At 36.1% G+C, this 23164-nt stretch overlaps 1 protein-coding gene across 5 annotated transcripts; it reads left to right on the top strand.

The window, feature by feature from the left end:
- Positions 1-1640: 1640 nt before the first annotated feature.
- LOC129885551 (autophagy-related protein 2) lies at positions 1641-22088 on the top strand. 5 transcript variants are annotated; one of them, XM_055959863.1, is made up of 16 exons: positions 1641-2059; positions 4996-6059; positions 6925-7073; positions 7574-7749; positions 7849-10507; positions 10592-11070; positions 11163-11275; positions 13745-13949; positions 14242-14355; positions 15821-15928; positions 16019-16151; positions 18057-18259; positions 20395-20594; positions 21154-21229; positions 21305-21458; positions 21748-22088. In XM_055959863.1, the coding sequence occupies exons 1-14, from the start codon at positions 1856-1858 to the stop codon at positions 21224-21226; spliced, it is 5880 nt and encodes a 1959-aa protein (XP_055815838.1). In that variant the 5' UTR covers positions 1641-1855; the 3' UTR covers positions 21227-21229; positions 21305-21458; positions 21748-22088. The 5 variants fall into 5 exon arrangements, with proteins under 5 accessions (XP_055815838.1, XP_055815835.1, XP_055815833.1 ...); XM_055959860.1 differs by having other exon boundaries at positions 7849-11070; positions 21314-21458; XM_055959858.1 differs by having other exon boundaries at positions 7849-11070.
- The last annotated feature ends 1076 nt before the right edge of the window (positions 22089-23164 follow it).

The raw sequence follows: 23164 nt of genomic DNA, 5'->3' as shown, positions 1-23164 counted from the left end.
CAAGGACAGTTAGGCATTTTCACTACAGTGTTATTCAGATTTTGATACTTTCATGATACCGTCAAAGTATATATATATATATACTATGATAGTATCAAGAAATAATTGAACAGTGTTTTTCCTTTCATGATACTATCAGGGTATATACTCTGGTAGTATTAAGAAGACACATGAACCCCTTTTTGAGGTATGAAAGTAATGTGGTATCCAATGATAAATAGTTTTCCTTTTTTGGGTATAACAATAATCATCCATGTTTTAAAATTGCACAATAATTAGACACTTGCTAACAAGGGTCCGACTTTAGCCTGCTAGAGTTTTCCTGGTTATTTTTTTTACGGTGAAGGGCCTAAAATGTCCCTCAACTATTTGAATTGATACAAAATTACCCTCCATCCATCTTTCGGCCACAAAATACCCTTGGCGTCAATCTTTAAGGTCAAAAATACCTTTGATATTAATCCTTTGGTTCATATTTGCTCTTGTTTTTAACAGTTTCCCCTAAAGTATAATTATTATACATTTATTTATTATGTTGTCTAATTTGTGTGGTCCAAATTTAAATTCTTCTCAAATAAATAATAAAAACTACACAAGATCCATATTTTGACACGATACACTTGAAAATATTATTCAAAAATTTATTAATTTCATGATATCTTCCTATTTGACTGATTTTAAATCAACCCTCGATTTATTATAACACACTCATAACTAGGGATCCATCTAAAATTAATACTTGCCCCGTCTGATTGTCCTTTTAATTTTTATATTATTTTGATTAATATAAAGTCTTCTATCAATTATCCAAATGTATTGTTCATTCCTTTTTTTTTATTTCTTATTTTTAATTAGGATATCAGGGGCTCAAACTTGAAATGAATTTATATGTTTATATTCATTTAATTCGTATCATTATCATGGTGAGGTGGGGATAGGGATATGAGAAAAATTAAATTAAATTTTGTTATTTTGAACATTGGGTGCGCACAAAAGAAAAAATCAGTATATGTACATTAACTAAATCATCTTCTACTGAACTAATTATTTCTATATGAATGTTGCCGCTATTTTCCTCTTTTTTTCTCCCCTATTTTGTCATAAGTTAAAAAAGATTAGATTTAAAACGATGGACAAAATTCAAAAAGAAAAAAATGTGGCGTAGCGAGTAAAGCACTAACCTTTTTTTTATTTTTAATTTACTATGGAATCCAAAATTAGGCCAATCATATGAGCTCATCTATTAAGTAATTTTAAATTATTTTAACTAAAAAAAGGGCTTAAAATGCCTTTAAACTAAGAAATTTAATACAATGTTGTCCTTCATCCACCTTATGAGTGTAGACTGTTAAAATTAAGAATATTTTTGAGCCAAAATATTGGCGGTAGATGTATTTGAGAGAAAATAGATTTCCGATATTTTTTTATAAGAATAGAATAAAGCAATTTGCCCACTTGCGTGGTTACCGGGGAATCAACTTAAACAAATCTTCAAGACAAAGCCCAAGGTACCTAATCACAAGCATCAGGCACAAATGATCATTAGCATGTCTAATTAATCGCACGACAGTTGGATTAGTATTTACCGTTAAACAAGAAAACAACAAAAAATCGCTGATTAAAATATTTGAAGGGCAAAAACACACGAAATTATAGCCTAAACACGACTCTTGCAGGTCGTCCTTTCATTATCTCCTTTTGACTGCATGCTTTAAACCCCAATTTTGATCCCAATCTGATTCCTAAACTTGGATGGAGGTGGAGAGTCTCCATCGCAAGCAGATTCTGTTAATTGGAAAGCTAAACCCTAATTTTCTGGTTTTGTTAATTGAATTGAATTGCAAAATTTGGTAGAATGTTTCCGTGGAATTTCGCGAGGTCTGCGGAGAAGTTGTTCTCGCGCTGGGCAATCAAGAGGGTTTGTAAGTTTCTGTTGAAGAAGAAATTGGGGAAATTCATACTTGGCGATATTGATCTCAACCAGCTCGATGTGCAGCTCAGTGCTGGTACTATTCAGCTCTCTGATCTTGCTCTCAATGTTGATTATCTCAATCAAAAGGTGCGGGCTTGTGTTCTTCGTTTTTTCACTTTTTTTTCTCGCTGGTTGATATGAACTTCTTTGTAGCTCTTTTTTGATTCCGCAAAATCCAGAGGATAGGAAATTGAATTTGATAATAAAACTTGTAGAATTTCTAACGAATTTATTTTATTTGATATCTATTCATCTTAAAGAAATAGGATAAAGTTTAATACTTTAGGTAGTTTTGTGAGTTATGTTTGTTGAGTTACAGGTTTATATAATTCTTTTAACTTTAGAGCAAAGTAGAGGTAGCGGTGATTTGGGGTTTTAATCCGGAACCTTGAGAGTTCTAGGGAGTTATGGTTTTAATCCGGAACCTTGAGAGTTCTAGGGAGTTATGGGGACTGATAGGGCCTAGGGGTGTTCTACTAGTAATTGTTTTTAGACATGGACTTTGTTTTCCTTAAACTTGGATGAGCTACGTTTCAACTCTAACTTCAAGAACCCACTTAGTTGTGATCATGTATATGAATTCTTTGTATCTATTTCATTCTATTCAAGTCCATTTTATTCCAAACTAGATGATGCATTTACCTCAAATCATGAGTTATCTACTTTCTAAATAATTTTGTCGTTAAGGCAAATCAAGTTATCAAAAGCTAGAGCCTATTTAATCTAGCAATTATCCTACACGGACATACAAGTAGGGGTGGGCATTCGGGCAATTCAGATTGGAGATGAAAATTTTGGTTTGAATTTTTGATTTTCGGATTCAAGAAGTTACAATCCAAAAAAGTTCAGATTGGATTGGTTTTTTAAAGTTTGTTTTCAGATTAATAGGTTTGGTTATTTCGGATTTTCGGTTTTGAGCTTATAAGTTGAGCTGCTTCTTATTACAAAAACGAATATCTAAATAAAGTATTCATGTCAAATTACTTTAATAATTTCTCATTCACACCACAATCATCCAAGTAAAGTATTCATGCAAGCAATGAAACTATTATCAAGAAATATCCTAACAACAAAAACATTTCGGCATGAGATTTAACAAGCCCAAACATAGTAAAACCATGTCCAATAGAAAGTATTCTCACATCCAATTAAATTTTTCAGATTTTCGCATATTCAAAAATTCGAATAATTTTAAAAAATTTGCAATCAAAAAATTTTAAAATTTAAATCTTAAATCAACCCATAATTTGAAAATCCAGACAAAACATCCATAAAAGGAAATGGATATCGGGTTTGCCAAAACTATGCCCACCCCTACATACAAGTTTTTTATCACAAAAAGAAAGGAGATGAGTCCTCACATAACCATGGTATTCAAAAAAGAAGAGCCCGTCTGACACATGAAGCTCTATGGAGGAGGGTTATTCAAATAGTGTCAAGATGTATAGTCATTTGTTTTGCGTTGTAAAGTGACAGCCCAACTGCGGTCACTCTTCTTCAGCCTTACAAGCAACAAGTGGACTATGCCAGAACACACAACAGATCTCCTAAGCTGTTGGATCAGGAGAGGGGGCAGCAAGTCTCAAAGAGATGGTGGAGAGCAATTCCTTCATGTATTTGGTGGACAGTGTGGAAGGAAAGGAATGGAAAGCATTTTGAGGATAGATTTAATTCTATGCAGAAAATTAAGTGGAACTGTAATGTAAATTTTCACTTCTGGTGTAAAGAAGCAAATGTAGAGGATGCAGATCAGTTGATAGATCTTTTCGGATCTCTGTAATTTGTTTTTTGAATCCATAGTTACTATTGATAACTTTTTGGAGGTTGCTAGCATATCCTTTAATACTAAGAAATACAAATTACCAGTTTTCGAAAATGTAGTAGCCCTTAATTTCTAACTAGTTAGTGTTGCCTATGCAGAGTCGCTTGGACGTTGATTGAAAAAAAGAAAACAGAATGACAGAAAACTGGAAAAAAGGAGGATTTTTTAAAGTAATTAAATTTTATAAAAGAAGGGCAATACTCATCCGTACATAAGAAGTTACCAAATAGTATAAAACCTTCTATAAACATATGTTTTTCTATGAACAACACTTAAACTTCTAAACAAATGGGAACCTCGTGGATGTACCAACAAGATGTAAGTGAGAAGAGACAGTTTCGCAAGTGTACAACATCCTTCTATATCCCATCAAAAAACCTCCTATTTTTCTATCTCCATATGGTACGGTCCACGTTAGAGGTGAAACATTCCATCCCAGGTAATAACTCCTCGCCCCAAAAAATGGAGGAAAAGTAAAAGGGCAGACAATATTTTATTTCCTCTTCTTCTAAGGGTTACTCCTGCCCGACGAGCCTTATTGAAGTCGAGGTAATAGGATTTAAAATCATCCCTTGAACTCAATATCTTTTTCCCTGCTTTCGGAAGTGTAGGGAATAGTCTCGATCTCCACTCTTGAGGTCAACATTTTTCCTTTTAGCTAGAACTCTCCTCTTTGGAGGTGTTTCATAATTTGGTTGGTGAATTTTTTGAAAATAGAAGTGTTTTATAATTTAAAAATTTAAGTTATGATATTCTTTTAGGCTAGAAAGTCGGATTCTTTGGCAGCCAGAGAAAGTTTCAAGCTTTTAGGTGTTTCCTATGCGGAAGTAACATGCTAACCCCGTTCACCTGTAGCTTGCTGATTTTGAGGTACTTCATAGGAGTGTCCTGATCTGCATATATGTTAGAGCCTAAAAATTCAGAATTCCTGCTTTTCACCTATTTTCTATTGATTTTATTGCCTGTTGGACATTCTCCCTGAAACCTTTTTTTTGGGGGGTGGGGTGTGCGGGCAGGTTTAGAGAAACAACATCATATGTTACTCACTTTGTCTAACTAGTGGTACTAAAGCATCAATTGTACTCGTCCTAGGTATATTTGAATCTCCTTCCTGCCCATCTCCAACCAGCTACATCTTTCTGTCTTCATTAGCCAAAGAGATGTTTGATTTTTACTGATTATGACATGTTGCATTTGTCAGTTTGGTTCTGCAGCAGCTGTATATGTTCAAGAAGGATCAATCGGCTCTCTGCTTATGACAATGCCTTGGAAAGGGGATGGCTGTAGGATTGAGGTGGATGAACTTGAGCTCGTACTTGCTCCTGAGGCAAGCTTTTCTCGAAACACACTTGGAAATTGTCTTTCAACTCAAGATGGTGCTGCTTCGGTGAACCAAGATTTGGGGAAACTTAATGATGATGCTGTAGATGATTGTGGTGCTAAAACAACTGCTTTTGAAGTTCATGAAGGGGTCAAGACCATTGCTAAAATGGTTAAATGGTTGCTCACTAGCTTTAATGTAGAAGTTAGAAAATTGATCATAGCATTTGATCCCTGTTTAGGTGAGGAAAAACAGAGAGGGCTTTGCAGAACCGTAGTATTAAGAGTAAGTGAAGTAGTATGTGGGACATGCATCTCGGAAGGGGATTCTCTGGATATTGAAGCAGCAGATGCTAACTTTTTGGGGTTGACTCAAATGACAAATTTTATCAAATTTAGTGGAGCAGTTCTTGAATTCCTTCAAATTGATGAGGTTGTTGATAAGACACCAAATCCATGTGCTTCAGGAACAGCTACAGGTGAGTGGTCAAGAAGCTGTTCACCAAATGTCACAACTCCAATAATAACCGGGGAAAGAGGCGGACTTTCTGGGAACCTGAAATTGACTATACCTTGGAGAAATGGTTCCTTAGATATCCGCGAAGTGGAGGCAGATGTTTCTATTGATCCTCTGGTAATCAAACTTCAACCTAGTAGCATCAGATGCCTAATACATTTGTGGGGAATTTTGAAAGATATGGGTCAGAAGAAGGATACAGAATTTTTCTCCTGTAATTCAGTAATGACTTGTGATTCAACAAAGGCAAACACTTCTATGCTCAGTATGGATGAGGTGCTTCCAGGTTCTAAAGTATTTTCTGCTGAATGTGCATTCGAGAGTGAACCAGTGAGGGAAGCCTTGCTGTCTGACTCCTGTCTTATATCGGACTGGGTGAGTCGAAGCCGGAAAGTCAATGATGAAGAGGAACCAGACTTTGGGGAAAGGTTGATACCCTTTTGCATTTTACTTATCATGCAGTAGCACCTCTAAATTATGACAGTTCTAGTGGGAGTTCATGAGTGTTTACATGTGTTATATAAGCTATGACTAGAGAAATACAAACTTTTTGACATGCTGCTAAGTTTCAATGTGCTTTCTGTAAGAACATGCATCTTGGGGAAAACAGAATAAATGGTCTGCCTTTAGTTGCTTCAACCCTTTGCAATGTCTTTTAGGAATTGAACCCTCATAATGTTTTTATTAACGAGGTACTTGGCCTTGAATAGTTTAGTCTTTCAAAAATTTGAGCTCTTTTCAGCTTTACCTATATATTAGTTGTTTAAGACATTATTAATTAATTGGAAAGTGTGCTCTCTCTAGCAGATTGAGCTTTGAGATTAGATGTTCAAACAATTTAATATGATATTAGAGTAGGTAGAGGTCCAAAGCCATGTGTGTTTGATCCAACAACAAGAGTCAGATCCCATGTGAGGGGGCATGTTAAAGACATAATTAATGAAAAGTGTGCTTTCTCTAACCACTTAAGTTTTTAGATGAGATGGCCACACAAGTCAATATTAACTCTTTACAATAATCATTTTGATGTTAAGTCGGACGTGGAAGCTTTATGCAGTACTTTTGCTTCGACACTTGGAGTCTTCAACTTCCTATACTTATAGCATCACAACAAATTGTCCCCTTGTATACGGTCAGTTTTTGGCCATGTTTATTTATGAAGTATGTTTTGCCTGATTAAAAAAAAGCATCACACAAATTGTTAACGGCAGCAAGATCTACTTGTTCTCATTTCTCCTTATGTTCTTTTTTAATAAACAATATCTCCTTATGTTCTTATGTTGTATCTTGCAGCGTGCACCAGTTTTTTGAGTGCTTTGATGGTCTGAGAAACTCACAGTCAGCTTTAGGAAACAGTGGGATGTGGAATTGGACTTGTTCTGTTTTTAGTGCAATAACTGCTGCTTCTAACCTTGCTTCTGGGTCATTGCTTGTTCCTTCTGGTATGTTTTTTGGGCCCGACGCACAAACACACACAACATTTTATTCTAGTTTCACCCTGGCAGAAAATGTGCTGATCTGCCTTGTGATTAGTTATTTCTTCCAAAATGGTTCATATAAACCATTGGCATTTAGAACGGAGTGTTCTAGACGTTGCAAAAGTAATTGCACACAAAGCTAATTCATGCTTAGTGAAGAAAACATACATACCGAGTATAGGGAGGATCTCAAACTGCAAATTCTTTTTTATCTCTTAAGATGGTTACACTGAGCTGACACTTGAGTCAGTTTGTATTTCCCATGTATTTTTATTTTTAATCTTTTCTGTTTCCACTCTGTTTGGGTGGATATACAGCTCACTGTATATTACTTATTTCAGAAAGTGTAGAATATCATTGAGATTGTTTAGTCACTTTAGTGGGGACCTCAGTAATGACTTCTTAGTATTTTACCTCATCCCTTTGTCAGGAAACTGACTTTATTTCTTTTGAATTCACTGCAGATCAGCAGCATCTTGAAACCAATATTAGGGCAACGGTTGCCAAAGTATCTCTTCTTTTTTCTTTTATTGACGAGGAAGAGAGACATCGCTGCACCGTGGATTCTGATAAAGGGCGTGCTGGTTTTTATGTTCATTATATAAGGGCAAGTTTTCAAGATTTGATTCTGGTATTGCAGGTAATGTTTTATGTCTTTGTTGTTGATTTGCTTCTGGCACTGCTTCGTTGGACATTTAGTAGCTCCTCTATTAACTTTAAAAACATTAAGGCTTAATAGGTGCGGCGCCAGGAAATGAATTTTGACGCAACAGTTCAGCATGTGGCACTTACTGATCACTTCTCAAGAGAGGATGACACAGTTGATTTCAAACTGTGTACCTATAATAACATCAAAAAAATTCAAGATGCAGTTCAAATTGCCATCCCACCTATTGATTGGTCCACCAAGAATGTTGATCTGGATAATCAGAGTGCATCAGCTGCTCTTAATCCATTAGGGATGAATTTTACAGATGGGTTCACTCATCCTAGGAATAAGATAAGTCTTTTTGCTGATGATGGAGTGCAGGTAGAATTGCTTAAGACTTTTGGTGCTAGCCTCTGCCAAGCCACAAAAAGTTCTTCAGGAAACTCATTTGTTGGGCCAACATCTTCTTCATTGAAGTTTCCACCATTTGTTTTCTGGGTAAACTTTAATTTGATAACTGAAATCTTAGAATTTTTCAAGAAAATTGAGGATCCTATTGAAATAACTAGCACTCTGGCCCATGAGCATAGGTGTATGGCTTCATCCAAAGGGAATGGAAGGAATAGCCCTTGCTCTGACACTAGAAGAAGTTCAGAACAAGAAAGTTTCAGGGGCACTGTATCTCTTCCAACTGCCAGGATTATATTGGCTTTCCCTTGTGGAAAAGGTGAAGATTTTAGGAGCTATTACTCTTGGCAACATTTTTTTTCTCTTGATGTATCTTCACCATCAGCTCCTGGGGAGAAAGCAAGTCATGCAACTAAAAAATGTTTTGTTACTAGTTCTAGAAGATGGAATTCTGTGGCTAAATTGTGCTCTATGTCCTTGAATTTTGGAAAGCTTGATGTCAACTTAATCACACCATTGTCTGGAGAGAATGTTGAAAGTACCCGTGGAAATGTTCTAAAGTATAAACTTTCAGCTCAGAAAATAATGACCACATCAAATGGAAGAGGGCCTTCTGTTGTTACCTTTTCTTGGCAGGACTGTGCCAGGACTGGTCCTTGGATAATGAAGAGAGCCAGACAGCTTGCTTGTTCAGAGAATGCAAGGTGTTTAGAGAAGTTCAGAGGAAAAGGATATGACTTTTCGTCTGTAACCACTGTCAAGGATTCTGGGGACGTTGATAATATTCGACAAGAAATGATTATAAGCTCTGAGTTCTGCATTCATGCACATTTATCTCCCGTTACAATTGCTTTAAGCAAATCAGAATTTGTGAAATTAAATGATCTTCTGAGTCAGGTGATTGATAGGTTATCAGGACTGGACTTAAATCTTGTTGATACTGAAAAAGTGACTGCTGCCTCTCAGTCATCAGTTCTTGTTGAATGTGATTCTGTAACCATATCAATTAATGAGGAAGCCATGGAGAAGAATAATAAGGGTTCACTACAGAATGGAATTACTGGTTCTTGGCATAGCTTTAGACTGGAACTTCGGAACTTTGGTCTATTATCTGTTTCAGATGTTGGAGGAACAAATGGTGCTAGCTTTCTCTGGGTGACCCATGGTGAGGGAAACTTGTGGGGTTCAGTTACAGGGGTCCCAGGCGAAGAGTTTCTCCTCATCTCCATCAACGACTCTTCCAGTAGCCGTGGTGATGGAGAAGGTTCAAATGTATTATCTTCTAAGTTGTCAGGTTTAGATATTATCCACTTTCACGATCCACAGAGCAGTGCCGTGTCCATCACTGTCAGGTGCGGCACTGTTGTTGCGGCTGGCGGACGCTTGGATTGGTTTGACACAATTTTCTCCTTTTTCGCTCTACCCTCTCCTGAAGCTACACAAGTATGTGATAGTAATCTGCAGAAAGAGGATGGTGAAACTAGTGTCCCTTTTGAATCTTCTTTTATCCTTATCTTGGTAGACATTGCCTTGAGTTACGAGCCATACCTAAATAAATTGATGATGCATGGATGTGCTGATTCTCAGTCAAGTTCTCCCAATTGCGAGGAAGCAATAGATGAGCAGTATGTAGCATGTCTGTTGGCTGCATCTTCCTTGAGGTTTTCCAGTACAACTTTTGCTGATTCTATTATCAGGGATTACAAAATTACTGTACAGGATCTGGGTCTTCTTCTTTCTGCTATGCACTCACCGAGCTGTGCTGGCAGTGTCTACAGTGTGGAGCATCTTAGCAAGAATGGATATGTTAAAGTTGCTCAAGGGGCAGATGTTGAAGCTCTTTTGAGAATCAGTTCTGAAAATGGGGGTCTTTGGGAAATTGATTGTTCAGAGTCACAGATTATTCTGAATACTTGCCATGACACAGCTAGCGGATTGACCCGTTTAGCCGCTCAAATGCAACAGCTTTTTGCCCCTGACTTGGAAGAATCCGTGGTTCACTTGCAGACAAGGTGGAATAATGTTCAGCACGCACGTGAGGGCAAAGAATTCTGCACTTTTGACGTGGATTCTGTAGCATCAACTTCTGATATGCAGGCTATGACTGCTGACGTAAGTAGGAAATGCGGTAATATCAACTTAATGGATGAAATATGTGAAGATGCATTTCAATTGGACCATGAGGAGGATGACCAAGCTGATCTTTGTGAATCACCCATATATTTGTCACCTAATAATAGTTTCATTGGCGAGACTTTTTACTACAGTAATGAAGACTCTCCAAGATTTTTGAAAAGCTCGCCTCTCACTTGCTCAGTTCCAGTAGGTGGACAAGAAACTGGTGAGACTCCATTATCACCCGAACAGCTACCTCAGTTTATTGAAGAATATTTCTTGTCTGACCTATGTCCTCTGTCTGAACTAGCATTGACAGATCAATCATCGAAGGATATTTATAGATGCACACCTAGCCCTTTAAGGAGTGGTGATGACTCAAGGGGTAATACTGGATGGTATAGGGACAACTGTTTAAGAATTTTAGAGAATCATGTTTCAGAAGTCAACAGAAAAGCTGGTTCACAGGAGTTGATACAGTCTGAGGCTTCTAGCATTCTCAGTGAACCTGATGAAAATAAAAATGTTAAGGGTCGCATAGTTCTTAATAACATGAATATCATCTGGAGATTGTATGCGGGATCCGACTGGCAAAATGTTCAGAATAATGCACAGCAATCTACAGGAACTTGTGGACGGGATACAACTGTTTGTTTAGAACTGACACTGTCTGGAATGCGATTTCAGTATGACATCTTTCCTGATGGTGGAACTCGGGTATCTAGGCAGTCCATAACAGTTCATGATTTCTTTGTTAAAGACAACAGTAATGCTGCCCCTTGGAAACTGGTATATTAAATTTCTTCACGTATTTGGAATTGCAAATAGTTTACCATCAATTACACTAGATCAAAAATTCTTTCTTCTGTTTGATTATGAAGGTGCTGGGGTACTATCAATCAAAAGGCTGTCTAAGGAAGTCTTCTTCCAAAGCGTTTAAGCTGGATCTTGAAGCTGTAAGACCTGATCCTGCTATCCCTCTTGAGGAGTACCGGTATGTTCACCGTTTCCCTTGAACTTTTCCTCAATTTGGCACATGTCTCTTTCCGGTGCAACTTTGTTGTCTCTGTAGTTTTCTTGGTTTATGTCAGAGAGCACATTTTTATATACCCTTTATGTGCATGTATAGTTTTTACTTAAGCCGAGGGTCTATCAAAAACAACCTCTCTACCTCCCAAGGTAAGGCTAAGGTCTGCGTACACTCTACCCTACCGAGACCCCACTTGTGGGATTGCATTGGGTATGTTATTGTTGTGCGCATGTATAATTTCATTAGGATCCACTCAGAAGTGAAGTGCCTTAATTCTAGGTTATAAAAATGGCAACTGGAGAGTAGATTTTGTTCTTTAGAATTTGAAGAAGGGAAAAAACAAAAAACAAAAAAACAAAACCTTGGATGTAGAGAAGCATAGGGCTTCAGGCAAGGTGACATTTATTTGTTTATTTTCACCCAGCAGTTAGAAAAGGAGTTTACGATTAGTCTTTTACTATTATGAATCCATTTGACTTGGTTTATTTTAGTTTAGTATACTTTGTACAGAAGTTCACATATCTTTCCTGTCGTTCCCATCAGGCCTTTTATGTGTCATTGTATATTTATATTCTTAAAGATACTGTATCTGTCCATGATGTGCTTAATCTGTTGCTTATCTTTTTGGTAGAGAGATATGCAAATGCCAGATTATTTATCCTTAGAGGTGAAAAAAATGGGTGATAAAATGGTGAGTATAAATGGGTTCGGGTGGTGGAAGGCTACTAGACCTCTTGAGGGTTTGGCAAAGCCATCAACCCAACTATAACCTGTCATGAAAGTAAAACCTAGTCTATTGTCCATGAATTTAACACCTACATAACAACAATTGTTTTTTATCTGAGTTTGTAGGTTAATGGCCAGTGTAAAAATGATGATGATATATGATTGTATAGACACACTGACACACAGTCTCTCTCTCTCCCCTCCTTGAAAAAAGGAAACTAGAACGCTAAAAAAGCTTGGTGCAAATTATGAATTTCCTTTGGTTTATCCCCCCCAAAAAAGACATTTATAGAGAGAACGATGAAGTAGAGCAAAAATATTTCACTGCTCTTGTTAAACTCACTGCATGGCAATGAATGTCAATGGGACTTGATAGTAAAAAGTACTATGTCAATAAATTTTAAGTATTTGAAAAGAACAAAATTTGGACAAACAAAAAGCAGTACGACTGTCTTTTTGTTGGCGGAATACATTTGACAACCCAACTTTGCCAGTAAATTTCATTTAGATACTCGAACTACAATTTCTTTTGATTGAGGACCTGAATACATGATAAATTGTTTCTATTATACACTTCTAGCTCAAACAAGCTACATTACATAGGTATGTTAACTACTTAAAATATGCACCTCCTTTAATAATAAACATTAGCCTCGATAGGCTGTAAAATCTCAGGTGTATTCCTATTGAAGCTGATGTATATAATTAAAGGAAGTGACATATTTTATATAGTTAATTTATCTACATAATAGGCTCTTGGAAACTCATGTACAAGCTTTTCCAAAATTTGAACCTGAATTGCTCAATTGGAACACTTTATGTGTTCAAGTGCTCAATTGGAACATACAATAGTTCAAGCTTCTAAATGAAATTTACTGGCAAGTTTAAGGGGCTATCAAAGTTTTCTGCCATTTTTTTCTCTTTTCAGTTTTTAATCTGGTTCAAAGAGGCTCATATACAGAACGGCAGGAAATCCCCCCCCCCCCCCCCCCCCGCCCCTTTAATTTTCTTCTATGCTAGCATGGATAAGTATCTATGAGTTTCTTATTTAGATCTCCAAGAATATCAGAATGTTTGTATAAAATGATTCAAAATCGAATTCTTTAGATACTTTATATAAGATACTCTATCCATTTGGAGGGAAAAAAAGTAGAGATGTCTTATATGTTACCCTACAATGTATGCGAGTATCTGATGTAATTTGATAGTCATTCAATCTGAGCTTATTATTCTAGTTTGAAACAAGTTGATATCCTTTTTCAAGTCCCAACGTCTGTCGCTTTATTCTGAAAAAGTAAATATAGGAAGGTAGGTCTAGTGACCAGTCTTTCTCTCTTCCCTTATTTATGCCCCGTTCACTCAAATATATGTTTAGAAAACGTTTGGGCTGTGAAATTCGCATAAATTAAATTGTGAATACTGAATGCGCCCTCCAAAATTTTCGTGTAAGAAATTTTATGTATAAGGCACTTCTAGTCTCTTTCCGCTATTCCTGTAATAAGCAAACTGTACCATGTTGTTTCCTTTCCTAATGATCTTAAATGCTTCACATACGTTTTTTCTTGCTTGCACTGTTCAACTGAAAGTTCCCTATAGAATTTTCTCTCCAAGAATTCAACCCAAACTTGTTGAGACAATTTATCATATTCCTTTTGGATAGTCTGTATGTACATGGTGATTGGATTGATATGATGCTTTCATTTTCAGGTTACAAATCGCTTTCCTCCCAATGCGTTTACATCTTCATCAAAACCAGTTAGATTTCCTTATCAGCTTCTTCGGAGGAACAAAGTCAGCAGTTACCCCCTCCCAAAGTTCTTCACAAAATCTGAGTAAATCGGAAATAGTAGCAAAGAGCACTAAATTTGGGGGTAATGCAGTCATCGAAGAGGCATTGCTTCCTTATTTTCAGGTGAGAAATTAGCGGTTCTTTTTTGCCATATTAAACATATAGCTGCCTCCTTTCAAGTAAACTTGAGTACTTGCAGTTGGATAATTTATATATCTTTATGAAAAGGTAAGGTAAAAGAAAATAGAAAAGACAACTGTTTCTTCTTGTCCATAAATACTTGCTATTGTTGCCTTCATTTGAATCTTTTGATCTGTGGACATAGTCTGAGAGTGGTTTCGCTGGTTGCTTGATCAGCCTGCCATAGTTATGTGCCCTGATAGTTGAAGCTAATTTTACTGGAGTTCGGTTGCAGAAATTTGATATCTGGCCTGTTCATCTTCGAGTTGACTATAGCCCTTGCCGAGTTGATTTAGCCGCATTAAGGGGTGGCAAGTATGTTGAGCTTGTTAACCTTGTACCTTGGAAGGTATTTACTTCTTCCTAGTGATTTTCCTATATAGATATAATTTGGCAACATTGCTGTAGTGTGGTTTTAGAAATTAGCTGGTTAGAGTTTCAGAATTTCGTCTTTCTTCTTATTCTTTTGTTGTGTAAAGCATATCCAGATTATTCAGATGAAGTTGAATTTTTTATGAGTTGTCATATTGTAAGTCCACATTAACTTTCACGATAAATGGAAAGTTCTAGCCAATCTGAATTGGTTAACATGACATCTGATCGCCAGGTATTTAGAGTTAAAATTCACCCCCTTCTCTTGAAATCTCATTTACCTAAAAATGGAAGTTCATGACATTTAAGGTGCGGTGTGGGGAAGAACATTAGACAAATGCTTTTGAGTTGTTATGTGTTTCCTAATGATGTGTTACTCTGTAAGGACCCTTCAAATGCATGTAAAACTTGCTAAAATTAGATGTTTCCTGGTTTCATATGTCCTTTTGTTTTATACTCATTCAAGTTCATGTCTTTCTATTGGAGATACCAGTAATTACTCTTGGCATCAGCTTTTTAAGATCCTATGAACCATTTTTACCATGACAAAGTTTATTGTTTTGTTGATAGTTATTAGAGAAAACGTAAATATATGTTCACAATGGGCAAGAAAGGTACTCATAATTCATTTTGCATTCTGTAGATATTTCGTAATCATAGAGAACCGTATAGACCACAACTTAGATGAAGACCTCATTGAAATTCTGTTGTTGGGGAAATACATTCATCAAGTGTCTTGCAGCTTGCTTTCAGAGAATTCTCTCTCTAGATTGAAACTGTGAGTGACAACTTTGGATGTGTTGGGCTGGGCATATTTTTACGGAGAGTCGATTTTGGGACATCTCAAGTCAGCTCATTTAAAAGTTGGGCTGATTTGGGCTAAATACGTAACCCAATTTGACCCTTAAGAAGACTTATCAAAATAATCTTAGAACAAATTTTCTTGTGTTTGATATATTAGAAATGAAGTAAAACAAAGTTCCATTTGGTAATCAAACAAATTATAAGAAAACAAACAAAGAATTTAAATTTGGTTAGAGTTGGGCTTGTCGGACTATGACCTATTGTTTAGCTTATCTTGCCCCAACCAATCTCAGCCCAAGTAACCTTTAAGCTGCTCATTTATTGATTCAGCCCAATATGCACATATTTGACATTCCTAATTGAATCATTGGACGTACAAACTATGAGGTATAGTTATGAATTAGTTTGTAAGTAAAGTATTATAAAGAAAGAGGATCAAGTACGCCAAATAATTTCTTGTAGGTTAATTTAATTCAAGACCTTTAGGTGCTTGGCTTGACCTCTATGAATTGACATTAGTTGAATGAACACATACTGAGATAGCCAGCAGTATATTTTGTTGTACTTGGCGTACATGAGGTGAACTATTTTTACATATAAGTTCATAATATAGTGTATTTAATGCTTTTCTGATGCAGGGGGTTGAACTGCATCTCAAACATGTTCAAGCTCTAGGTGTCTATGGCTGGAGCGGCATATGTGAAATAATAATAGGTGAATGGTTGGAAGATATTTCCCAAAATCAGGTTTGTTTGATGTTTTGGAATTGTGGATAATTTGAGGCTTGCATGTCAAAGTTTGCGGTGGGTTCTGATCTGTTCTTGTGTTCCCCTCAGATTCATAAACTATTGAAAGGCCTTCCTCCTATTCGGTCATTGGTAGCTGTTGGTTCTAGTGCAGCAAAGTTGGTATCTCTGCCTGTGAAGAGTTACAAGAAGGATCAGAAATTGCTAAAAGGAATGCAAAGAGGTAACAATAATGAATTCTATCTCTTACATTTCTGGAGAATACATGTATTGGAAGAAATAAAAGCCCCTCCAGTATGTTTAGTGAATCTTGAACTGATTAGCTTCTTCCTGGTTGTGGAATGCTTGTTTATATGAATTTAAATTACACACTTCTTGTGCTGGTAATATATTTGCTTTGTTCCACTGTTGGATATTGTTATTGTCATGCAAGGAGCTGAAACAGTAGCATGTAACAACAGAATTATGGTAGATAGACATAGAGATCTATGTGTAAATATGGGTGAGTGTGTGTATGTGTATGGTGTGAGCGTGTATTAGCCTTTGTGGGATATTTTTGTTCCTTTATACTTATTGCAGTAAACATGATTCAAACGAAAGCTAATTATCAAGGGATATAGAGGAAATGTTAATAAAAGACAATGTGTTGATAGTGTTGCATCCCTCCTTCTGTTACAATTTGAAAAGATCATTATTTGTTGTAATTGAAATAGTGATATCAGTACCAACTGGGTGATGATGAATACAACGTTCTCTTACTCAAAAAAAGAAGACGACAATTTGTTGATATGAGGCTCAAAAAAAGAAGACGACAATTTTTGCATGCAGGTGATGCAATTATTAAGTGGATTTTGGCACAGAATCTTTCATACTACAGCCCCTTGTCATAAGCTTTAGTTGAAGGGGAAAAACAAGAAAAGGGGATGCATCACCAACTCTATAGTGAAACTTGGCCTAACTTCCAACATCTGGAGACTTAACATTATGCACTTATTGAATTAAAACAAATAACTGTAAAAAAATAATTTTGAGTTTCTAAAGAAATTGATTATAAATAATTTAAAATATTCATGAAAAAGAACGAAATGTCCTCATATGGCATTTCAAAGATCGAATGAATGGAAAAGAAGGATGAATGGTGGTTTACAGAAGGTTCTGCTGAAGTTGGGCTATTGTTGAGGACAGGAGAGGAAACAGGTGGAGAGGTCACTGTTCCATTTTGTATAGGATAGGTATGGATACATATCATAAAACTGCCAAGTATCTTTTCTATTGAGGAAGTGGTTACATTCTGGTAAAAAAATTGAGTCTTTCCATTCTTAGCATTCTATTACTTATCAATGCCATTGGCATTGGATTATTAACCAGCAATCAAGCTTCAAACTAAAAAGTAGTAAAAGAACAAGTATTTCTTTTTCTTCTTATTATATCTTTTAAGAGATGTTATCCCAGAAGCTTGTCTAAATTACATCAAGACAGCAGATGTTTCCTTTATCGTTGGAGATCAACAAAGGATGTATTGAAAGAGACTTGTATCTTCACATAAGAAAGAAGGGAAATCATTTATTCACTGAGTTTAGTGTATCCATAGAAGTCCCCTGAAAATGGTCTGTACTGCTTAATGCAATAGGATGCACCTATATTAAGTCATTTGATCGTATTATTTTTGAAGTAAAAAATTATATTATCTATATTATATGCTTAGTTGGTGGGATTACACTGGTATGTTGTTGTTAGTTGGTGGATAATCTCTGACCTCGTCTTACACGTTATTCTGCTTCCTTATTTGTTGTCTTCTGCAAAAGGCCGACAACTATATGCTGTCAATTATATCTCTAACTAATTGCTAAGATGAAGCGTCTATCACTGATTGAGAAGTACTTGTCTTTTTTAGTATTTGTTGACAAATAATAGTACCTCTGCTGTAGTTGCTCTCATCTGTTCAAAGAGGGGGATTGAGTTTTTGGACTCTTTGTTTTCTTCAAATGTAACAGGGTCAAACCTGCCACAGGACACAAATTCTTTGTTTTTGTCTTAGAGGACATTAATAGCCATGTAAAAGTACATCTATCCTGTGTGCCAATATAGTTGCTGCTTATAGCTCTCAAAAGTTTTCAATCGTTTGCAGGTACAATAGCATTCCTTAGAAGTATTTCACTTGAAGCAATTGGGCTTGGAGTGCATTTGGCTGCTGGAGCTCATGAAATCCTTCTGCAAGCAGAATATATTCTTACAAGTGTTCCACCGTCAGTAACATGGCCTATGCAAAGTGGAGGAAACACAAGTGTGAGATTTAATCAACCTGGAGATGCCCGACAAGGGATCCAACAGGTGATAATCCTTTTTCTCACACTCTGTTGTTTTACTTTTTGGCTGGTTAGCGTTGTTTCTGAATTTTAGTCCCAAAGCCTACAATTGTTCATAATATTTTGCAACTATAAAATTTATGTGTATTTGATTGGCAGATATCTGCTTTCTCTATAGCTTTTAACATGTAACGAGAATGCATTGTTTTCGAAAAGCAAGGTACTGTGGTCTTTTATGGATTTTCTTCCTCAAATTGTAATGAAATCGTAAATTCAATTTATGATTGGAATTTAGCAACTCCTTTGTTCTGAAGTAGTGTTATCTGGTGATGTTTACTGAAGTTATTTTGTGAGCTTGGATAATTAGCCACATGATCTAAACATATCTTGAGGCTATTTGAAGCCTGTCTCCATCTTAATCTAAGTTGAATAGTCTTTAGCAGTGCATCATGAGTGGTTGGTAAATTGTCTTTTTTGATGAAGGAGAACCTTTGATTATAGACAGTTACTGTCTATAATCGAGGAAGTGATGTATCCAATAAGAATTTTATCCACTTTGGAAATTGAAATTGAAGCAGCAAGAGTAGCTTCTTCATAGTAATATCTGGTTAGTGTTGCAATTTTATTTGTGTATCGGAACAAGCTTGATGTTTTCTGATGTGTTACAAACACGTAATATAAGAGTATGATTTTCTGGTATGTGAAGATTTTTTTTTTGCGTTATTTTCTGGGTTTTCAGTAATTCTTATAGTCTAAATCAAGTTCAGAGATACTAAGGTGCAAAAACAGGTATTGAGTTTGGAAACTTTCAAAACAATTTCATGTTTTTGAAAGAAAGCTGCAAACAAACCCTTTATGCAAAAACTAAAATCTGAGTTTGCAAATCAGTAACTCAGCTTTTGCAGAACTTGCACAACTGCAGCCCACCCTGCCCTTTCCCGATAAAGAAGGGATTAGTCACCGTGCATTTCTCTTTTGGTTGAGTAGATTAGAGGCTGCTGAGTTGGAGCATTGAAGTCGAGAAGAAAGGGAATCTATTAGATTACTAGCTACATGAAGATGAAAATTTCCAGGCTTCATTTGGTTTTGTTGATTTCACTTCCTTGAATTTGAAACTCATAACTTGTCATAGAAATAATTTTAAATCCTTTTATTGTTGCCATAGAACTGGAAGCACAAAGATTCCAAATGTATCCAGAATGGAAAGTATTTGAAATCAATTGGAAGTAGTTACGAAATGCTTATATGTTAACAACAAGAGTTTCAGTTGCAAGTTGATTTATGCTTACAAAGTTACATTTTGAGGCCTTTAATCGTCTAATGCTATAAATTTACTCAAAAATAGGAAAAGAAAGGAGCACAAGCTATATATTAGATCACCTACTACAACAAAAACACTTGATACTTTGGAGCCATAAGGGTTGGTTCATAATCTTTCTCCTTTCTTTTTCCCCCTTTTGGAAGGGGGAGGGTGGAAGGAGAAGGGAGGGGCAGAAACTTCAACATGCAAATTATTTATGGATGCTCTTCATAAGTCAAGTTACAAATAGCATAAAATAAGTTGGAATTATTGCCTATATGAGAGGATACATGCTATTTCACGTGTCAGATTCCCCAATAAGGGTAGGCCTTATCGGCAAAGTGCCCCTCCACATTTTTTTGTGTTCATGTGATTTAGCTTTTAGCTTGGTTTTCATTTACATGCTTGAAACCTGTAGAAGGCACCAGAGTAATGATCATTTTATAGATTAAAATATTGATTTACTCTTATCACCTTTTTCGGTATTTGATTAAGCACATATTATCCTGTATTTTTGAAATTAAGATAACTGGTTCACTGTGGCTTAAAGAGTCTTCTTGAGTTAACATAAAAAGTGAGAGTACGTGACATTGCAATCCCTCCTCTCATTCTTGGGGAAATGCTGCCTGAACTAGATATACAGATGGCAAGCATTCGTCGTCCTAGACCAAAAATTTGGAATATACTACTTTATTATTTCCCATCGCCCCTTTTCCTCAAACGCCCTTTTCCCCTCCATTTAGTTTCCTTTAGTGAAAGTTTGGAATATACTCTTATGTAGTCCAACTGAAGCACTGATCCTGAAAATCTTGGCAGGCTTACGAAAGTATAACTGAGATACTGATCCCTGATAATCTTAGCAGGCTTATGAAAGTATGAGTGACGGCTTTAGTAAATCTGCTTCTGCTTTAATACGCACTCCCATCAAACGGTATCAGCGTGGTGCTGGAGTGGGTTCTGCTTTTGCAACTGCTGTCCAAGCAGCTCCAGCAGCAGCCGTTGCCCCGGTTTCTGCCACAGCACGAGCTGTTCATTGTGCTCTTCTAGGTGTAAGGAACAGGTCTGCTCTCTCTCTTTTTCAAATTGTTTTGTAGGGAAACTGTCTTTCATATTTTAATCCAGGTAGAATAACAAAACCATCAAGTAATTAATATTGAGCATTTTTTTCTCTCTTTTTAGCTATTTTAGTTTTGCTGTTTTAAGTTTTTTGTCAAACCTTAATGCTTTATAATTTATTTTCTCGCTGGTTGTGTTTTGGATAAATAAAGAATTTGACTAACTAAAGATTCTTGCTCTCATGAGAAATCTTACCTTAAAGAGTCTTGCATAGGCTTGAAGTTTAAGGTAGGAATTTTGAATAGTCATCAGAATTTTTTCAATCAATTTATAAAAAATTATGGTAATTTGCCTCTATTTTTATTGATCACTGGTTATTGATTATTGAATATTGAATATTTCTCCCTTTTGAGATTTTCTCTCATTCTCCAACCTGCGAAGATGACTTCTTCAATTCCTTAATCAATTTCATAGCTTCTGCTCTATCAGTTTGAATATGCGATGTGACTTTGGCAATGTGTTTATGTTCCCATGTAGAGTTTTAACTTATAGTACACATGCAGCCTCAATCCGGAGCGTAAGAAAGAGTCTTTGGAGAAATATTTGGGGACAAATCCATCTCAGCATTACATGTAGTAGGTATGCAGCTTCAATCCTTAATCTTTTGGCGCATTTCCAGCATGGTTGTATCTATTTATACAGCTAATTTTCCAGTATAACCAGTGTGACAAAACTGAGACTTTGGAATCTTTTAGTTCATGATTGAAATGGGTTAGAAGCAGTAGCACAATTTATTCTTGTTTGCATATCGAAGTTTCTCCCTGAAGAGCTCCAACAAAATTTGCAAGCCAGCATTAGTTTTGTATAGGTGAGTATCGGAGGTTATTTATATGTTTAGCTGATAAAAGTGAAACCTCGAAGTTAACTTTATTCTTTCTTCTGAGACAATGCTATTTCACCCCCAAGCTATTGACTTGTACTTAGCTAGTCAGTTGATTTTTCACTTGTCACCAACTCAACCTTCTTCCCCCCTTTCATCTTTTTTAATCATGAGATCATGGTTAAAACATTAACTGGAGTAATAGATTTTTCGCTTAGGTTTTCTTTTTGGTGCTCATGTAGTTTGAACTTATTTGTTTTGCCTATATCGATGGCAGGTGTACAGATCATAGGACAATTAGACAGATTCTTTTTCTAAGGAGACAGGTAATCATGTAAATAGTGTAAATATCAGAGTGGTGAACTTATTTTTTTGCTCATATGGCCGGGCCTGCGATTAGTTTCAGTTCGGCTATGTCAGCTGTGTTATGTGCAAATTGTAAATATATTGGTTCCCTTGGTTTTGCTGGCAGAATTGCCATCTGTACAACGTTGTTTCTTGTAATTATCTTCTGTATAGACATGTATCCTTTCTCTTCCCCCGCCCCCTCTGTTCTCTTCCCTCTCGTAGCTGTGTTCTGTATTTTGTGATGTATAATAAGAGTTCTTAAAGTGTTCAGTCTGTGCAATTTACCGTCTTTTGGCAATATGCTTTCTCGACTAACTCTCGTGTTACCGGTAAATTTTTTTATGTTATTATTACTCAAGCATAATACATAAACGTGCCCTTTAACTTGACTTTAGGTGGTATCTATGCCATCCAGACTCCAACCTTGGGTGAGCAAAAATAACACTTAAACTTGTATAAAGTTGAACAAGTAGACACACGCGTTCTACATGACAATTCATGTGAGATACACTCGAATTGATTTGTATTATGCCATGTAGGATATGTGTGTCTACTTGTTTAATTTATTCAAGTTTAAATGTCTATTTGTGCACATCCAAAGTTGGAGATATGCCATTGAGACCAAGTTAAATGAGACGTTTATATATTATGCTTATAACTTATTAGGTCAGTGCAAATGTATAGAGATGGCGGATATTTTCTTTTGGTGGGACATGATTCACATCTATTGGATGATATATCCATCGTGAAGCAATAGAATGCTTGTACAACACTATATGTCTGGAAATTATGAACGTCTTTACTATCATTTAAAGTGGGACAAGGGGTCTTTTCATGCTATATTTTTGATAGTATCATTATGACACTGTCATAGTACACTTTATCCTTCATGATTGCTTCACAATAAGTTCTTAATTCTATGTAAGGGACACTTTTCTTTTGGCGACTATTTAACATTTAAAATTATGATTGATGATATACAAAGAATACAATAACCGTGTTAATTTGTCTTTTCGGAAATTAAATCGGACTAGTGGCAACACATTTTGCAGTGTAACTATATTAATTTAGCAAAGAAAGTAGTCGTGACAACGGTACACTTGATCACAGGGATATGTTTTATACATAAAAGTTTACCCTTGTGGTAATATGGCTAAATCATTAGTATGCTTGTGTTATTTTATCTCTAAGATAGTCGTCAGTCTTTTTCTTCTTTTGAATAACGATGGTGTTTGGATTAGCTTAAATGTACCTCAACTATTTTACCTTGTGCGTATTACTTATTATGAGCACATGTACCAAGATAATCTTCTATTGTCGAACCTAATGATCCAACTATTATTTCC

The sequence above is a fragment of the Solanum dulcamara genome, chromosome 4 (genome assembly GCF_947179165.1).
Source record: "Solanum dulcamara chromosome 4, daSolDulc1.2, whole genome shotgun sequence".
In the NCBI taxonomy this organism is placed as follows: Eukaryota; Viridiplantae; Streptophyta; class Magnoliopsida; order Solanales; family Solanaceae; genus Solanum; species Solanum dulcamara.
Note: the sequence above shows the minus strand (reverse complement) of the source record. Positions and strands in the feature narration are given on the sequence as shown.